Below are 19,471 nucleotides of genomic sequence, written 5' to 3'. Positions count from 1 at the left end.
TGTAATTTCTCTCTGTCAAATAAATAAACAAAATCTTTAAAAAAAAAAAAAAAAGGAAGAAAGAAAGAAAGAGGAAATCAGGTCTGTGTGAGAGCATGGGTGCATATTATTACCATAAAACATTTTTATCCTTAGTTTTTATAGATGTTTTCTCTGAGTACTCATAAAAGGTAATGGGATTCGATTCTCTTTCTTCACTTCTCAAGCATCTTCCTGACTCTGAAAGCTGTCACACAGATGGCAGGTGAATGGTATCTGCCCAGCAAGGAGGCACTGCACTTTTTCACCCCTCCTGTTAACGTGACTCGAATACCTCGCCTTCTCCATTTGGGGCTTGCCACCTGCTCCTCCTCCCAGGTAGCACACTAACCTGACGTCATCCTGGGGGGTGATCAGGTTAGAAGGAGAAAGAGTCCTCAAGCATACATTCTTTCATCTCTCCTTGCAATCTACCTCTCAGAGGTAGACTAAGTAGCTCTCCTACTGGACACGTTGTTTCATCACTATTGTATTTTCCTTTTCTTAGACTCTGTGAATGCTTTTAATGGTTTCCCCCACTCCCACCTCACCAGAGCAGGGATTTTTGTGTTTTCTTTTGAATAGCATGGTATAGTTAATTCTGAGTGCCCCCTGGCATTCTGTAGAAGTGATAAATACTAATGATGAATGAGGAAGTAGGCTCTCATAGCCCTGGGGCTGGCTATAGGAGAATTCAGAATGCGGTGTGGGGTGGGGGGGATAAATCAATTTCTACCACAAAGGCAAGATTTAGCCTCTCATTAGATCCAGCTGCTACATGTGAAAAAGTGTGTTAATAAAATGGCACAGGGGTTTTGTGAGGGGGTGTCAAGCATGTGGACTAGGCTTTCAAGATATATTTTCCATCTTCTTTCCCATTTGGGGTGTTATGATGTAACAGGATTTTGGAATCCAAGCATATGTTGTTTTCTTCCTTTTATGTTTAAACCTCCACTATAATGAATTAACTCTCCCTCCTCAATAACTTTGAGTATTTATTTCTTTTCTATAAAAATGAAGCACTTAGACATATGGTGAAATTTAGGTATATCCCCTTTTATGACTGTTTTCCACTCTATTTGTAGGTGATTTTTGACTCACCTACTAATATGAAGATATTAATTTTGGCAATCAAGGACATTATTAATCTTATACTTTATATAAATATAAACTCTTTGTAAACAAAACTTTCAAAAACACCAAACTTTTAAAAACATTAATTTATAATTTTTTTTTTTTAAGATTTTATTTCTTTGACAGAGAGAGCGAGCGAGCGAGCACAAGCAGGGGGAGTGGGAGAAGTCAAATAAGTCTCCGCACTCCCCATTGTGGGGCTCAATCCCAGGACCCTGAGATCTTGACTGGAGCCAAAGGCAGACACTTAAGCAACTGAGCCACCTGGGGACCCTTATAGTTTTGTTTTAAGAAAGCAAAATATCCCAGATTATCAAGTCATATGCAGTGAGGAATGCAGCAAGTACTAACCACTTTTTTCTCTTTCTAGATTCCATGATAGTTTGGAAAAGAGACATTTCTTTTTTTTTTTACCCAGCATTGGTACTAGTTGATGACATCTCATATCTTAACAATTTAAAAATAATGTAGATTAGGATGGAGCCATGGAATTAAAACTGGGGAGGGAGAGAGGCAGAGGGCAGAGAGCATAGCCACCCATCTGCAGTAAGAAATCTTCAGTGAATGGGTAAAAGAACAGAATGTGAATGCGACATGTTTTACTACCGCTCTTGTTATTTACGTTTGTAATAAAAAGATAAGAGTAGCAACCATAAGGAATAGTAGCATCCATTGCACATGATAATGTTATCTTTTTTTAAGAAAACCCTTGTGGGTGGCTCAGTTGGTAAATCGCCTGCCTTCAGCTCAGGTCATTGATCCTGAGGTCCTGGGATCAAGCCCCTCATCTATTCCTTGCTCAGCGGGAGTCTGCTTCTCCCTCTGCCTGCTGCTCCCCTTGCATGTGCTCTCTCTCTGACGAATAAATAAAATAAAATTAAAAAAGAAAAACAATTGTGAATTTTAGACAGTTTGCCTTTGAATGTGAAAGGCAATAGGTAAAAAATCAACCTGTGGTTTTATTAATCAGGTTCCATTTAACACGATATTTTATTTTCCTTTTGTAGTCTGCTTTGATTTAAAAAAAAAAAAAGTCATGTCATAAAGGAGATGACAAATTCAGTCTGGATGGTGGAGACAATCTGTTCTTAAATTTTAGATCAGATATTGAGTTGTCATTTGAATATATAATGGATAATAGAGGAATTAATACCTACATCATGCACAGAGAAGTTCTGGTGTTACCTACTTCTATAATTTCTCACTTTCAAGAGAGCTGGGTGGAAGGCCTTCCTTCCTTTAGACACTGACCCTGGGGTTCGTAAATTACATTATTTTCTTTATCTCATGATAACTCTGCCTGTAGGGCACATTTAGTGAATCAATTCATCCATCCATTCATTCATATATATATATTTTTTGTTCTTGAAGCCCCTCAAATCTTTTTTTCCTTGTTTCCACCTTTACTGAGATATAATTGATATATGATATAGTACAGGTTTAAGATATATAACATATTGGTTTGATACATTCTATATTGCCACATGATGAGCACCTAGCTTTATCGAACACCTCATCCCATCAATTAAATAAGCCCTCCCCCTTTTTTGGGGGTGGGGGAATATTTAAGATCTACTTTCTTAGCAACCATTCACATTTACTGAATGCTTCCTACCTGTCAAGCTCTGTGGGAGCAGAAGATGTGGAATCAACAGACTGGTATATGCCCCCCAGGGATCTTTCTGTCTATGGAGGGGAAGGTGCAATCAGTGGGTGGGGAGAGAGAAGCCACAATCACTTAAGTGTGGTTACACTGAAGCGTGGAAATCGTTAGCAAATACATACTAGATAGGGCAATTAATGTGGAAGCTGGTTCAAGGAGGTCAAACTTCACTTGAGACTTGAATGATGGGCAAGATGTTGCCTGTGGGGCCCAGAGGCAGAATCTTACAGGAGAGGAGGGATGGCATATGGGCAGCCATGGCTGTGTGAAAAGGCACAGTGTGTTCTGTAGGAAATACCAAATTATGTACAACACGTGGAGGTTCCAAATGAACTCACTTCACTCCAGCCTACATCTCTCTGGGCATGGCTAGAAACAGAGGAAGCGGAAGGCCCTCGGTTGCCTGCTAATAGTCTTGACTTGGCTTCAAACACAACAAATCCTTTTCAGAATTCCTTTCCTGGGATTGTCATTTTGGATCAGGAATATGGCATGGAGAACACTAGAAAATGGCTCCTTTTGTTTTGTTTCAGGGACACAGGTTTTCTTTCCCAGATCCACATTTCCTCCCTCCCTCAGTGTGTCTGGTAGCCCAGAGAAAGTCCCCGCATCAGCCTTTCTTCATAAGTGATCACTCTTGCCTGAACAGGCCATTCCACCATCTGCCCTGCCGCCCTCCACTAGCGCATACCCCCCTCAGCCACCGGCCGTCACTCCCTTCTCCACAAGACCTCACTTCTGTCCACGTCTAAGCTCCCCACACATGGCTTCACCCTTTGCCCTCTTCCTTCTGGCCCCTCTCGGACACACGGCACTGCGGTACCTCCCACCACACACTGAATACTCAGAGGGTCTCTCCACCCCACATGTGAGCCTTGGTAATGTCCTTCTCCTTATGTTACCAGCTCATTAGGAGTCATCTTTCATTTCCCAAGTATCACCTTGTGTTAGCTTCCTAAGGCTGCTGCTTCAATGACCACAAACTTAGTGGCTTAGAACAACTCACACTTATTCTCTCCCAGTTCTGGAGCCAGAAGTCCAAAATTGGTTCACTGAGCTGAGACCAGGTTCTTGGCAGGGCTGAGCTCCCTCTGGAAGCTCTAGGGGAGAACCCATTTCATTGCCTTTCCACCTTCTAGAAATGCAATCTTTGCATTACTCAGCTCAATGCCCTCTCCTCTGTCCTTAAAACCAGCAGCATAGCACCTTCAAATCTCTCTTCTGCTTCTGTGGTCGTGTGGCCTTCTTCTGTGGTCAGGTCTCTCTTTCCTCCCTCCTATAAGGATACTTACGATTACATTAGGGCCTACCCAGATATGCCAGGATGATCTCCGCTTCCCAACTCCCTTGACTAATCACATCTGCAAAGCCACATCTGTCATAGAAGGTAACATTCATAACTTTCTGGGATTGAGATATAGCCATATTTGGGCTGTTTTGCCCAGATACCTCAACCACTGACATTGTCATCACATTGAGTACTTACTCTGGTAAGCGAGGCACCATTATTATTATTTTTTTAAGATTTTATTTATTTATTTGACAGAGAGATCACAGTAGGCAGAGAGGCAGGCAGAGAGAGAGAGAGGAGGAAGCAGGCTCCCTGCTGAGCAGAGAGCCCAATGTGGGGCTTGATCCCAGGACCCTGAGACCATGACCTGAGTTGAAGGCAGAGGCTTAACCCACTGAACCACCCAGGCACCCCGTGAGGTACCATTATTATCTGTGTTTTACAGATGAAGAAATTGAGGCCCAGAAAGGCCCAGGACACACAGATAGAGACATGGTAGGAAGCGGGTTCAAACCCAAGCCTGCCCAATCTGAAGGCATTTGCTGTACACACAATACTGAATCACCTCTCCCATTTTGGGACTGTGTGTGTCCGTGTGGTGGTTTGGATCCCAAACCACCACAAAATGGATTGTTTCCCAGATACTGATATGTTCTCTCTCGAGCTATGCTTCTGGATATTTCTTCCACAGAGAGTACTGCTAATTAAGCAGCTGAGCAGTAACGAGAAGAAATGGGCTTTTCCCATGAAGGACCAGCAGAAGCCCCCTAAGTAGTCTGCCATCAGGCTTTCAGGGACAAGCATTAAGGCACAACTGAGCTCAGGAAAAAGCTCCATCAGAAGAGTAATCATGGAGCCGGACCAGAAAAACGTCCATGTTGAAAAGGACAAGGGACTACTGTGAAGAAAAATAATGCATTGAAACAAAGTTCTTCACATTAGGATATAGCTCATTGCATCACATTTATTTATCTTTCTGAATATTTTTATGGCCTGTAATAAAAACATTAAAATAGCCCAAAATGGGGCACCTGGGTGGCTTTGTCAGCTAAGGGTCTGACTCTTGATTTTGGCTCATGTCATGATCTCCAGGTCGAGAGATTGAGCCCCGCATGGGACTCTGTGCTGGGTGTGAAGCCTGCTTTGGATTCTCTCTCCCCTTCTGCCCCTCCCCATACTTTTCCTCTCTCCCTAAAAAAAAAAAAAAAGCCCCCCAGAAAAGGACAATGGAAATGAAACAGAAATAAGAAGCCCAGTTATTCTCATTATGGAGAGAGTAAGAAAGGCAGAAAACCCTGCAGACATAGAGCCTGTAGAAAAAAGCTGGAGAATAAAGAATATGGTGCAAAGAAAGTTACTTTCAGATTAACAATAAGGAAAAAGTACATTCAGAGCAGACTACTGGAGGTTGGAAAGCCAATGAACAATCCATAATTCATTTCTAAGCTTAAAATGTTTTCTCACTTGAAGCAGGCAGTTGACTGTGTGCAGAATAGAAAAAGCTGGCCCCTAGGATCAGAGTGAGGGGCCTGCACCTTAATATCGGACTCATTTATGACAATTGGAGCCTTGGTGGTCTTATTTATAAAATGGGAATAAGAACAAGAAGACTGAAGAATTTATGAGAACTGCGTTAGCACAGTGCTTTGTGGGAATGAGGAACATAAAGAATCATTTGCAGTTGGTTTCTGCAACCTCATCGGAACAAAAGGTAATGAAGCTTGTTAAGGAGCCCAAGGATCTATTCATGCATTCAGATGGAATTGACTTTGCACTTGTTCATGGCCACAGCTGTGACAACGAGGCTGGATATCCACCTTCACAGAACTGATAGGCTAGTGGAATAGGCAATCCTACATAAAACAGTAGAAGCATGATAGGGAAATAATGGGTGCTAAGAGAATTATTGGGAGAGGGGATGGGGCTCAAATTTGGCCAGTCAGGAAGGGCTTCCTGGAGGAGGTGTCATCTCAGACCAGATAAGAAAGTTGAAAAGGTGCTAATAGAGAAGAAAGAAGTTTGAGCTGGATGGACAGAAGAGACAAAAGAGGAAGCAGCTCATGCAAAGGCCCTGGTCAGGAGAACACAGCCCCTATGAGAAAGGTAAAAGTAGATCAGTATGGCTGAAGTGCAGAGTCAACAGAGGGTATATGAAGAAGCAAGGCTATGAAGGAAAAAGTTCCCCAATTCTGTCCAACCCTGTAAGTCCTGGTAAGGAGTTTGGATTTTGGCCCACAGGTAAGGAGGGGCCATTGAAGGATCTATAAGCAGAAGATTTAGTGATTCACTTTGTATTTTAGAAAGATGGTTTGATCTAGAATATATAAATGAATGAATGAAGGGAAAACTAGAGGCAGGGAGACCCCTTAGGAGATATTTGTAAGCATCTAGGTGAGAAACTATTAGGCTTCACTAGGAGAGTGGCAGAGAGAATGGAGAGAAGTGAATAGAAATAAAATTTCTAGGACTTGGGGATCCATCCATCCATCCATCCATCCATCCATCCGTTCATTCATTCAACCAACTTTTGTGAGTCTACCTTGGAGATATGATGGTGAGGTAGGGAGAAAAATCAGTTTTCCCCTGTGTTTCTGGGTTGAAAATAACGAGAGGTGCTTTTTACAAGGGTAGGAAACACAGAGTCAGGAGGCTTGTAGGAAAGACATTGAGCCCAGTTTTAGAGATAATGGGTTTGGAGTAATGCTTTTATTTTTATAACACAGCTATCCTGGGGTCCCCCAGGCAGTGAGCATAAATGAGGTAATGTTAACGATTAATAACCAAGTCTGTTGATATTTTAGTCCTCGCTCATCTTTGCTCCTCCTCCACTTAATCCGGATTGTCCCCAAGAATGGGTTTCATGTGTATTTGGGAACAAATCTGTTGGCTGCCTCCTGCTCAGCCTTCCTTGCCACAGTGCCAAGAACTTCTCATGATGGTGGGCCATCTGCGACAAGGCTGCTGCTCGGTTGCAAGCGTCCCCAGTAGGTGGCTGCTCTGTGTTCTTTGCTAAGTGCATAGGTGTGTGTGTGTGCATGCCTGGGGAAGGTGGTGGTGCTGTTTTCACTAGATTTTCTCCCTAATAAATTCACAAGCACATAGAGATAGCATGTGAGTCTGTAAATAACACATGCCTTGCAGTTGGCATCGCTAAGAATGTCTGAAAGGACTAACAACTTTGCATCTCATCTAGAAGCACCAGTGGGTTGACCACTGTAGAAGAAGAATCACAAAAAGGATGCCGGTCAGCCTTGCACCTTTTCATCGCCAGGTTGGTTTTAGATAGCAATTGTGGATAAAAAGGTGTGCTGGTATAAAAGTTTTTATAGTTTACGAATGACAGGGGATAGGAAAAAACAACTTGGTCGTTGCAAACGTTTGCTTTCTGGTTTGTTTCTTCCAGCTTTAAAAGAGATATGGTGCAATGCCTAGGTTCTGGGCCAGTGATAACTGACGAGAAGAGGAATGGGGAACATACCAGAATTAAGGAAGCAAAACAGTGCATGAAGCAGTCAAGAATGGCCTGTGTGAGGGGGAAAGGGGGAAAAGAGGAAGAGAAAATGAACACCTTAAGAATCCCCCCCAAATCCACCATATTTGAGCTTCCAACAGAGTTCTGCAGAGAATAACCATGAAATTGAAAACGTATTTTATAACTTTGAAGGGTAAAGAGTAACCTATGTCTGTCTTGGTGATCTTAAAAATGAACTGTGATAGACCAAAATGCCACATTCCTACTCCTCCTAGGTTTACCAAATTTGAGGCTTTTCAAAAGAAATGCCTCAAATTTGTAGGTGAAAGACGGGTGATCAGTAAGGGGAACTAAGCCATGAGTAGTAGCCAGAAAATCATGCTCGAACTTAGCATCCTGTTAAACTTCAAGGGAGAACAGACACTGGGCACATTCTAAAGGGAGGAAGGATGAAAGTTCTTCATTTTCTTTTCTTTTCTTCTTTTCTTTAAAAGATTGTATTTACTTATTTGAAAGAGAAAGAGATCACAAGTAGGCAGAGAAGCAGGCAGAGAGAGAGGGTGGGGAAGCAGGTCCCCTGCCAAGCACAGAGCCCAATGCGGGACTCAGTCCCAGAACCCTGAGATCATGACCTGAGCTCAAGGCAGAGGCTTAACCCACTGAGCCACCCAGGTGCCCCAAAAGCTCTTTATTTTCTATAAAAGTCTGATTGTGATGTTTAAAGATTTCCACGAAACAAAAATATCCGGTGCCCACAGCTCATTTCCCACGCGTAAAAACAGAACGGGAAGATTAGACAGTAGGAATAATAAGAAACACTTCCTTTTCATTTCTCCAAAATTTCCCACATACTTGGCTGTTTTGCATAGAACTTCTGAAATCTCTTTTGAGGTCACCTACTTTGAGAGAATAGAGTCGTGGATTTTTCAGGTGACATGGCAGGGAGCCCAGGAAACATAAATCTTAATCGCATTTTTCATTTTTGTTATTCTTATAATAAAGAAAAGAGTGTTTCTTCCCCATCTTGCCATAAGTTTTTCCTAGTTTCTGCTGTGAACTGAATAAAATAAAAATCCCTGTGTTAAACACTGAAAAACTGTATCACAAAGAGCTAAGCCAACCAATAATTGTTTTATTCCTTATTTTTGCTACATGGTAGCCAGGGTAGCAATGAAAGTCTCAGAAAGGTCTGACGGTTTGTAGTCCCCTGAACTTTAGTGGACAAACAAGTACATTTCCACATGACCCAAATCACCGAAGCCGTGGTAAATCAAGAAAGTAATAATAATGAAAATTCACATTACCGGTATACTGCTGTTTTAAAAATACAATCTTACAAAATAAAACCCACCTAACCCAAAGCTGTGGAATAATTTTAGCAATTGAAAATTACTACCTTCTCAAGAATAACATGTACTTAGAAACAAAATGACTCAGAAACCAACATGATGTATGTATGCTGCTTTCTCTAGAGCACATTCAACATCAATTTACAATATATCATGCCAAATATATTCAATAAGCTGTGCTTAAATAATTTTGTCGGTCTTTGCTGCATCTAAATATTCTGCCATTTAAGTAAATTCCTTTTGCATTATAGATGATAAAAATATTATTACAGAGATGCCACTCTTACGAAAAGCTGGATTTCTCCCTTAGCCCCTCAGTACCACAAGCAGCCTAATTAAAAAAAAAAAAAAAAGGTGCATTGGGGGTACTCTTCCTAAAACTGTTCATCCCAAATCCACATACATCGTGAAACATGAAATTAACTCCAGCACGTTAAAAGAAAAATTACAGATTAGCACAGAAATCAAACACAAAGAGAGACTATTCATTTTCTTTTCCATCGCCCAGAATTGCCATTAGCTTACCTTATTAGCTGAAATGCCAAACAGAATGTCTTTATGGAAAATTAAGTTCATTATTCATCTCAGCTTTGATTTGGTATAGTGCAGCTGAGAGCATTTAGCTTCTCTCTATGATTTGCCGAAGCAAAGTGGGTGAGTAAGGCAGTAAACACAGAACTTGGGAGGTGGGGAGTGGTTGGCCATGGCTCACAACTCTAGACTTGCAACTTTACATTTTCATTCATAGGAAGATACTTAATGAAATCGGATCTTATAACTGCAGAAGAACACTGAAGGAAATAGTGCAGGTTTTTTTTAAAGCCCATGCAGTTTTGCATCACTGTTGTAGTTAGAGTCTTGCATCCTCACTGTTCCAGCAAAATTACATTGCTCTCTTTCATTAGCTCAGTAGATTCTTAGGCTATTGATTGACTTTGCAGTACACACGCTGGATAATGTATGTTCTGTCAAGGGGAGATACACGTGGGGGAGTGATCTCTGCAATTTTCTAAAAAAGAATACCTGGTTGTCTGACTAGAGATGGAAAGACAGATGCATTTTACGGTTTTGATGATAAGTGTGCAGCTACACATAAATTGGATACAACATTCTAGTAGCTAATGGAGAGAGAGACTTTAGGGTTCCCTTTAGGGTTCCAATAGGAAAATAACAATAGGCATCTGTCCTCTGGACATCAAATTCACTTAAAAAATAAGTCATGTTCTGGGGCACCTGGGTGGCTCAGTGGGTTAAAGCCTCTGCCTTCGGCTCAGGTCATGATCCCAAGGTCCTGGGATTGAGCCCCTCAATCGGGCTCTCTGCTCAGCAGGGGGCCTGCCCCCCCACCCTCCCACCCCTGCCTGCCTCTCTGCTTACTTGTGATCTCTGTCAGATAAATAAATAAAATCTAAAAAAAAAATTATTAAAAAATAAGTCATGTTCTTTAATAATCCATTTATTTTCTTTAAACGAAGTAAGCTTGTTTTAGAAACCTTTGGGCAAACACTTTTTCTTTCTTAAAAAATGAGTTCCGTAGAAAACATCCCAGAAAAATCTCATTTAGTTCAAGCATGATGTCCTCTCCCAGGTGTTTCACTTACGGAATTTGAGCAGGCAGCATTTATTGAAATCCACCTTTACCAAGTAAAATGTGCAGTCATAACAATGAGATAAGTCCAATATTATCAACAGACAAGGACCTTGTGACTGAGCAAAGATATTTTAGCTTAAGGTCTTTTAAACCTTTCTGGTTTTTGTCACATTGCAAGGCCAGACCCTAAAACTTTCCTCTCCTCAATTAATAAGAACATGGCTTCCTCCAATGAAAAAGTATAAAGAAAAAGCAATATTAAGTGATTGATTTGCTTCAAAATGTTAAATAGAGCTACTATATGACTCAGCAATTCCACTCTTACTCATATATCCAGGAGAAATAAAAACATGTATCCACAGAAAGCCTTGTACACCATTATTCACAATAGCCAAGAAATGGAAACAACCCTACTTTCCATCAGATGATTAATGGTTGTAAAAATCCAGTTTATCCAGAGTGCCTGGATGGTACAGTGGGTTAAGCATCTGACTGTTGGTTTTGGCTGAGGTCATGATCTCAGGGTTTTGGGACTCAGCCGTGCATTGTGTCTAGGTCTGTGCTCAGTGGGGAATCTGCTCGAGATTCTCTCTTTTCCTCTGCCCCTCCCCTCTGTGCTTGCACATACGCTCTCTCTCTTTCTAAAATAAATAAGTCTTAAAAAATATGGAATATCCATACAATGGAATATTATTTGGCATTGAAAATAAATTAATATACACTATAGAGTATTATGCCTCCATCAGAAAGGACGAATACCCAACTTTTGTAGCAACATGGATGGGACTGGAAGAGATTATGCTGAGTGAAATAAGTCAAGCAGAGAGAGTCAATTATCATATGGTTTCACTTATTTGTGGAGCATAACAAATAGCATGGAGGACATGGAGAGTTAAAGAGGAGAAGGAAGTTGGGGGAAATTGGAAGGGGAGGTGAACCATGAGAGACTATGGACTCTGAAAAAGAATCTGAGGGTTTTGAAGTGGCGGGGGGGGTGGTGGAAGGTTGGGGTACCACGTGGTGGGTATTATAGAGGGCACGGATTGCATGGAGCACTGGGTGTGGTGAAAAATAATGAATACTGTTATGCTGAAAGTAAATAAAAAATAAATTAAAAAAATAAAAATAAAAAATAAAAAAATTTAAAAAATAAATAAAGTATCGATACCTGCTATAACATGCATGAATCTTGAAAACAGCATGCTCCTTGAAAAAGTCAGTGACCAAAGATCACATATTGTCTGATACCATTGATATGAAATGCCCAGAATAGGCAGAATCTATGGAGATAGCAAGGAGGTTAGAGGTTACCCTGGGCACAGGGTAGCAGTGAGAATGCTAATGAATAAAAAGTTTCTTACTGAGATGATGAAAATGGTCATGTTAGTTGTAGTGATGTTTGCACAATTCTGTGAATATACTGAAACCATTTAATTGTGTATTTTAGATAAGGGAATCTTATGGTTGGTAAATTATATCTCCAATACACATATTAATAAAATTATTAACTTGTCATGGGAACACTCCCATGTAGTGTTTGTAATGATAAAAATCAGTTATATAAAATAAATTCTGCAGAAGGTAGATAGGGAGGATCTTGGAGAGTGTGAGGATGATACCAAACATGGGAAACCCTTGGGGACCCATGAGCCACAGACACATTCAAAAGAGCCCTTTGTGCTGGTGTTTAGTCATAGTTGGTGCTCAATAAAGAAAAAAAAAAAAAAACCCAAACCCAAATCAGACAGAGTGAGAACAGGAGGAAAACACAAAGGGGAATGACAATCAAGGAAGAGAAGGAGAAAGAGAAGAAAGAGAAAAAAATAATAAGGGGCAGGCTTGTTTTTGATTGCTAAGGGCAGATGATTGAAGAGAGAAAGTAGGATCACAAACCTTAATTCTGTTGATATAATATCGAATGATCTAGTTGAGAACAAAAATAAGAAAGCCCTTAAACAAATCGAGAGCTTGTACAAGGATGGTTTTAAAGCATTCATATTAAAGGAGCTTGTTACAGACATGAGAGATGGGTTCACCATCAAGGACGAATACAGGCAAGTGATGAGTGTCTGTAAGAATTGCAGCAAGAGGGCTAAAGCAAAAATAAAGCGAAGTTCATAAGTTGAAAAAAAAAAAAGAAAGAAAAGAAAAAAAAACATTAAAAGGAATAAAAAAAATAGCCAAGGACAGTTTAAAAAAGAGTCCTTTTAAAAAGATGTAAATTGGAACAAATAGAAGAACAAGGATAATCCCAAGGCTTGGTCCAGATGGTATAACGGTGTAACAGATGATGATGAAGGAGGAGGAAGGGGAGGAGGGGCAGTGGGGGGGTAGGGGAGAGGGAAGAGGACAAAACACTAAGCTCTGAAATGCTCTCATTTTCTCTATCAAAGAAAATGATCTACAAGATGGAAAGTGTAGAAGAAGAAACATGGTGAAGAGAGTTTGGATTCTAGAAAAATCTATTGTATGCGGACAACTCATAACATTATATTTTCATTCCAGATTGCCCACAGGAGCTTCAGGTACTTGACAACTTCCCTTAGATACCTCACAGCACTTCCTCTAGAGCAGCGCCCACCAAATCAAGTTCACTTTCTTTCTCCCTCCTCCCCTGCCCATTCCTGACTGCGGCTCTTCCAGAGCTCCCCACTTCAGTGAATGGAAGCCCCATCCTTCATGCAAGTCAGAAACATAGGTCTCACCCTGGACACTTCCCTCTCCCTCTGCATCAGCAAGTCCTGCAGATCTGGAATCTCTGGACACTATCCCATCTGCCTCAATAGCAACATCACCACCCTAGTCCATCCACCATTGTCTTGCATCTGGAACCCCCTATTTACCTTTTGTTTCTTCTTCTGCTTTACTTTGTCTTTTCACTCCATCGAAAGGGATATTTTCAGAAGGCAAAGTGGATATCAGTTTTCCCTATATCTACCCCCTACACACAAAAGCAAGGATATGAAGATCCAGATTTTAAACCTGACCCCTAAGGCCCTGAGTGATCTAGTCCTGCCTCTCTTCTCAGACTCATCTTGCACCATCTTCGTGATGAAGCCACACTAGATTTTTCTCTGACCCTTTGTTTTTTCTTGCCCTTGCATGATTCCCTTGGCTCATTGTCTCATTTACTCTTGCCCTTCCTTCAGACTTAATCTCAACCATTACTTCCTAGGAAATGCTTCCTTGAACTTCTTAAGTTAATATGTTATTAGAGTGTCATAATCTTCTTCATAGGTATTGAGCAAAGTGGTCACTTGGGATAGTTTTGTACTCGTGAACAGTAGGCTTGGAAGGTGTGAGGGCCACTACACGCTTGGCACCTTTGAAGAGACTTGCCTGGGTTGAGTCTCTTAGTTAAATGAACTATGGAGAGACCTGCCTCTCCATTGGTCACTCTTCTAATAAGGCAAGTATGGAGAATGCACTGTATGGAGGAAAGGCAGGGAATAAACATTCTGGGCTCAGGGGCCCAGCAGTCTGATCTTAGGTGCAAGACGTTTATACAGGATTAAGAAATACAGTTGCCCATTCCCTAGAATTCATAGTGGCTCTAGTCCTGCAGGGAGCTGAATTCAGCCAATTCCTCCCAGTAAAGAAAAGGACAGCCCTGATGGCAGACAAGGGAGAGCTCCCACCAGTTCAATAATAGCCCTCACCATGTTAGTAAATTTCAGTTTATTATTTTAGTAATATTTACGTCCCACTGACAGAAAATAAGGAGCATGAAAGGACGAATCATGTTTGTTTCTGATCATCATTGTACCCTTTGCAACTACACAGGGCCTAGCAATAGTAGCCATTTAATAAACATATATTTTTTTTTGGAATGAGTGAAGGAAAAAGCTCTGAAATTGGCAGGCTGTGGTGAGAGGGTAATGACAGTATAATTGCTACTAGCAAAATAATTTGAAGCATGTGCTCTGTGTTGGGAGTCAGGGCTATTCTTGTTTATAAAATCTGACCATTCTCTCTTTCCCTGGTCAAATGTCTGTCCTGGCACTCCTACATGGTAGCTCCACTATTAGTCTAACACATACATTTTGCTTAGAAAATTAGCATGCAGGATGTTAATTTAAGATATCATAAGATTTATTAGATTGATAAATTAAAAGATTAATTAATTTTATCAATAAAATCACTTACTTTTTTTAAAAAGGACACACCTATAAACACTAAGCTTAAGTTTTTGTGCCCACACAAATGATATATATATATATATATATCTTTAAAGATTTTATTTATTTATTTGATAGAGATCACAAGTAGGCAGAGAGGCAGGCAGAAAGAGAGAGGGGGAAGCAGGCTCCCCACTGAGCAGAGAGCCCGATGTGGGGCTCGATCCCAGGACCCTGGGATCATGACCTGAGCCGAAGGCAGAGGCTTAACCCACTGAGCCACCCAGGCGCCCCACAAATGATATTTTTATGTACTCAAGGAACTTTTGGTAGGATTCCATAATCAAGGTGGCTAATCTAAAAGATTGTTAAGGGAAATACAGTAGCAAAAGACAAAGACGGACGAGGCTTTTGAATTATCCGAAAGATAACAGCTTGATAGGCTTGAATTTATAATGAATTTATAATGCAGCATCATCCTAGAATAGGCTGTTAAATCGAAGGCCTCCGAGCACAAGGAAAAGCAGCCTGGGATTATGAAGAGGTAGGATGCTAGACTCACTGTGCTTTGTTTTTATTTATTTTTATTTTTGAAAACATTTTATTGATTTATTAGGGGGTGAGCAAGAGAGAGTGAGAGGGAGAGAGATAGAACACAAGCTGGGGTGGGCAGAAGGAGAGGGAGAAGCGGACTCCCCACTGAGCAGGGAGCCAGCGTGGGGCTCAATTCTGCCACTCCAGAATCATGACCTAAGTGGAATGCAGACACTTTAAGGGACTGAGCCACCCAGGAACCCTTGTTTTTGTTTTTAGTTTAGAAAATCAACTTGGTTGATAAGTAAACACATGCTTTGAGCTTTCTTATGCAAAGGCATCTTTGCAGGAAGAAAAGAGAGGGAAAATATTTCTTAGTTTTAACAGGACTGGTTTTCACAGAAATTGAATTTTTTCCCTTTTCCTCCTGGCATCAACAAAAAAATACAACAAAATGAAGACAAGCCCACAGATCACATTTTCAGCAAAACCAGCAGAAAATCCACAAACTCCAAAGTTAGAGTCCAGCAAAAAGCCAAGGAGGGAAGTTATAATAATGTGGTAGGTAAATAAGAGGTACAGAGGGGACCTACCTGTAACAGAGCTCAGGAAGTTCTGTCAAACAAACAGTCTCCCGTAGTAAGGACCTCAGTCTGGAAGGGAAGAGCTGTGGAAAAGTCTGGGACTAATGTTGGTGGTGGAGAGCAAGTAGGCAAATCTCATTAAGGGCCAAAACAATTCTTTCTAAAAAATGACTGTATCATTTGTGTTCCCCATGTGACAGGCAGCCTGGGAGGTTATCCATGAAGTAATTGAGGGAGAAAAGAACTAGGTTTGGTCTGAGAGTCAGAGGATATGGGACTATGTAGATTCATCAGATTATAAAGAAACAATTTGTAACTGTAGCAACAGGAAAGGAAGCCCTTGATTCTTGGGAAACTACTGCCCACCATTCTCTCCACAGGAACCTTCTGATTCTCCAGAAAAATACAACTCACTCAATTAGGAGTAACATAAAAGGAATACACATACAGGTACTTTAAAGAATATAAGAAAGGGTGGCCGCAGGTATCTTGTAAATAGTAAACATGCACTGGGAAAATGTGTGCCATAAAGCTTAACCCCAAATCAAAACAATAATTAATGAAGCAGTTACAGCTATTAAAAAGATCACGAAGAAGAATGATAAGAACTCAGGAAAGAAGTGAAAACACAACAAAAGGTTGTTGGTCGGCAGCTGGAGGACGAGAAGTAGGAACTGGCAGACTTGAAGGAAAGGAAGGGAAGGCAAGGACATAAAAGATGAAAATGAAAAAGAGCAAAGAAATAAATGGTGCAGAGAGAAAAAGAGAAGGATGAGGGAAACAAGGAATTATATCCAACATAAGCATAGCTGTGATTCTGAAGGAGAAAATCAAAGCTATAGTGTAGAATAATTTCTTAAAACAATTCAATAAAGCTTTTCTGAAATTAAAAAAGGCCCAAATCTATTTAATGAAAAGTTACCCATTTTATTAGTGAAAAGCCATCAGAATGGTCAAACACAAAGACATGGCTTAGAAAAACTATTGGAAAGAACCCTTTGGCAAAAAGCTAAAATCAGGTTAAGGGAGAGAAAATGAGGTTGACATCAGATAACCACAGAAACTCCTAACCTCAGCACACAGCAGAGCAACACCTTTGAGATACCAAGCCCAGAGAGGGGGAGTCAAGGATTTTCTATCTAGTTAAGCTCTCCTTCAAGTTTAAAGAGTCAAGTAAAAAGATAGCTTTGAACATGTGAAAAGTTGGGTTATATTGCTCAAATGAACCTTTCTAGAGGAAAATAATAGAGGTCAAGCTATATACAGGCTTGATGCAAACAGAAAAATGTCAGCAAAGAACCAGTGGCCAACACTCCCATGTTCATTGCAGCATTATCTACAATTGCCAACATATGGAAACAACCCAAATGTCCATTGATGGATGGATGGAAGAAGATGAGGTACATATACAATGGAATATTATTTGGCATAAAAATAAATTGCCATTTTAAAAGGCATAAAAATCTTGCATTTGTGACAGTATGGATGGATTTTGAGGCATTATGCTAAGTGAAATAAGTCAGACAGAGAACGGCAAACACTGCATGATCTCACTTATATGTGGAATCTAAAAACCCCATAGAACATAAGCAAGCTCGTGGATACAGAGAACAGATTGGCAGTTGCCAGAGGTGGAGAATTGGGGGTGGATGCAACTGTAGAAGATCAAATGCACAAACTTCCAGTTATAAAGTAAATAAGCCCTGGGGATGTAAGGTACAGCATGGTAACCATAGTTAATAATACTGCATTGCATATTTGAAAGTTAAGAACTTTTAAAAAGTTGCTAAGAACTCTTGCTCATCACAAGAAAAAAATTTTTTTGTAATCATGTATGGTGATGAATGTTAATCAGACTTATTGGGGTGATCATTTCATAATATATATAAATATCAAATTGTTGGGGCACCTGGGTGATTAAAGCCTCTGCCTTCAGCTCAGGTCATGATCCCAGGGTCCTGGTATTGATCCCCGCATCGGGCTCTCTGCTCAGTGGGAAGCCTGCTTCCCTTCCTCTCTCTCTGCCTGCCTCTCTGCCTACTTGTGATCTCTGTCTGTCAAATAAATAAATAAAAATTAAAAAAAAATTTTTAAAAATATCAAATTTTTATGTCTTATACCTGAAACAAATTTAGTGTTAAATGTCAATTATGCATAATCATATAATATTAACTGGCCGAACATAGTTTAATACATTTTAGAAGAGGTTTATCATCTTCTTTATGGATTTAAAAGGATTGATCCAACATTTCACAAAGTTCCTCTGAGCTACATATCTGTTAGATACACTTTAAGAGTTCTTTTCTATTTCTAATTTGTCACGATTTTTAATTAAATCATTCATAGCTGTTCAATATTACAAAATATCTTTCTTATGTATGTTGTTAAGATAGTCATGGATTTTCTCCTTTAGTTTTCTAATGCTGTGAATTATGTATCTTTAATAATGTTATGCCTTCCTTTCATTATGAAATAAATCCCATCTGGCCATGTTATTTTAAATTATTTACAATTATTTAATTTTATTGATATACTTACTAAGAATTTTTGCATTAGGGGTACCTAGGTGGCTCAGTTGGTTAAGCAGATGTCTGACTCTTGGTTTTGGCTCAGGTCATGATCTCATGGGTCATGGGATCAAGCCCTGTGTCCAGCTCTGTGCTCAGTGGAGAGTCTGCTTGGAGATTCTCTCCCTCTCCTCTGCCCCCAACCCCCACTCTCTCTCTGTCAAATGAATAAATGAATCTTTAAAATTTTTCTAAAAATAAAAGAACTTTTGCATCAGATTTGTGAAAAAAATGCATTAAAATTTTCCTTTTCCAAACTGCCCTTGTCTAAGGTTATATAAATCCTAAGTGAATTTGGCATCTTTTTTGTTCAGATCTCTAAAAGAACTTTTGTATGACAGAGATTACATCTTCCTTGCAAATTTCCTAGAACTCTTTGGGTCTAGTATATTTTCTGAGTAAGTTTTATTTATTTATTTATTTATTTATTTATGTTCAGTTAGCCACTGCATGATATATCATTAGTTTTTGATGTAGTGTTCAATGATTCATTAGTTACATATAACACCCAGTGCTCATCACAGCCTGTGCCTTCCTCAATACCCATCACCTGTTACCTCTTCTGCTCGACCCTCCTCCCCTCTGAAACCCTCAGATTGTTTCCCAGAGTCCATAGTCCCTCATGGTTCATCTCCCTCGCTGATTGATTGATTTCTGTCTTCCCTCTCTCCTTCCTGAGCAGAGAGCCCAATGCGGGGCTTGATCCCGGGACTTGAGATCATGACCTGAGCTGCAGGCAGAGGCTTAACCCACTGAGCCACCCAGGCGCCCCTCCCTCCCTGATTTCTACCCCTTCACATTTCCCTTACTTCCCCTACGGTCCTTCATGCAATTGTATGTGTTTTACATATGAGTGAAACTATGTAATAATTGTCTTTCTCTGCTTGACTTACTTCATTTAGCATAATCCCCTCCAGTTCCATCTACTTCAAAGCAAATGGTGGGTAAATTCTAACTGAATGCGTCAATTTCTTAAATTGTCATGGGTACGGTTTATTTCCTTCTTCCTTTCCTCCCTTTCTTCCTCTGTCTGTCCCTCCCTCCCTCTCTCTTTCTGTCTCTCCTTCCTTCCTTCTTTGTTTTTTATACCAGGGAAAAGGATGGTCTCTTTAAGAAATGACATGGAGAGAACTGGACAGCCGCATGCAAA

The 19,471-nt window shown here is 40.3% G+C and overlaps 1 protein-coding gene and 1 long non-coding RNA gene across 18 annotated transcripts in view; one reads left to right on the top strand and one right to left on the bottom strand.

The window, feature by feature from the left end:
* DLGAP1 (DLG associated protein 1) overlaps positions 1-19,471 on the bottom strand; it is an 869,387-nt gene that overhangs the window by 271,844 nt on the left and 578,072 nt on the right. The window contains exon 1 of one of the 14 annotated variants that reach the window (XM_059409274.1): positions 9,453-9,556. The exons of the other annotated variants lie outside the window; for them this stretch is intronic. Coding sequence (XP_059265257.1) covers positions 9,453-9,503 — 51 coding nt within the window. The 5' untranslated portion in view covers positions 9,504-9,556. Of the gene's footprint in view, positions 1-9,452; positions 9,557-19,471 lie in introns of those variants that run through there. 14 annotated transcript variants of the gene reach the window in all.
* LOC132023498 (uncharacterized) overlaps positions 1-19,471 on the top strand; it is a 331,116-nt gene that overhangs the window by 149,309 nt on the left and 162,336 nt on the right. The gene's annotated exons all lie outside the window — the stretch shown is intronic.

The sequence above is a fragment of the Mustela nigripes genome, chromosome 8 (genome assembly GCF_022355385.1).
Source record: "Mustela nigripes isolate SB6536 chromosome 8, MUSNIG.SB6536, whole genome shotgun sequence".
Taxonomy (NCBI): Eukaryota; Metazoa; Chordata; class Mammalia; order Carnivora; family Mustelidae; genus Mustela; species Mustela nigripes.
This window is presented reverse-complemented; position numbering and strand designations above follow the sequence as displayed.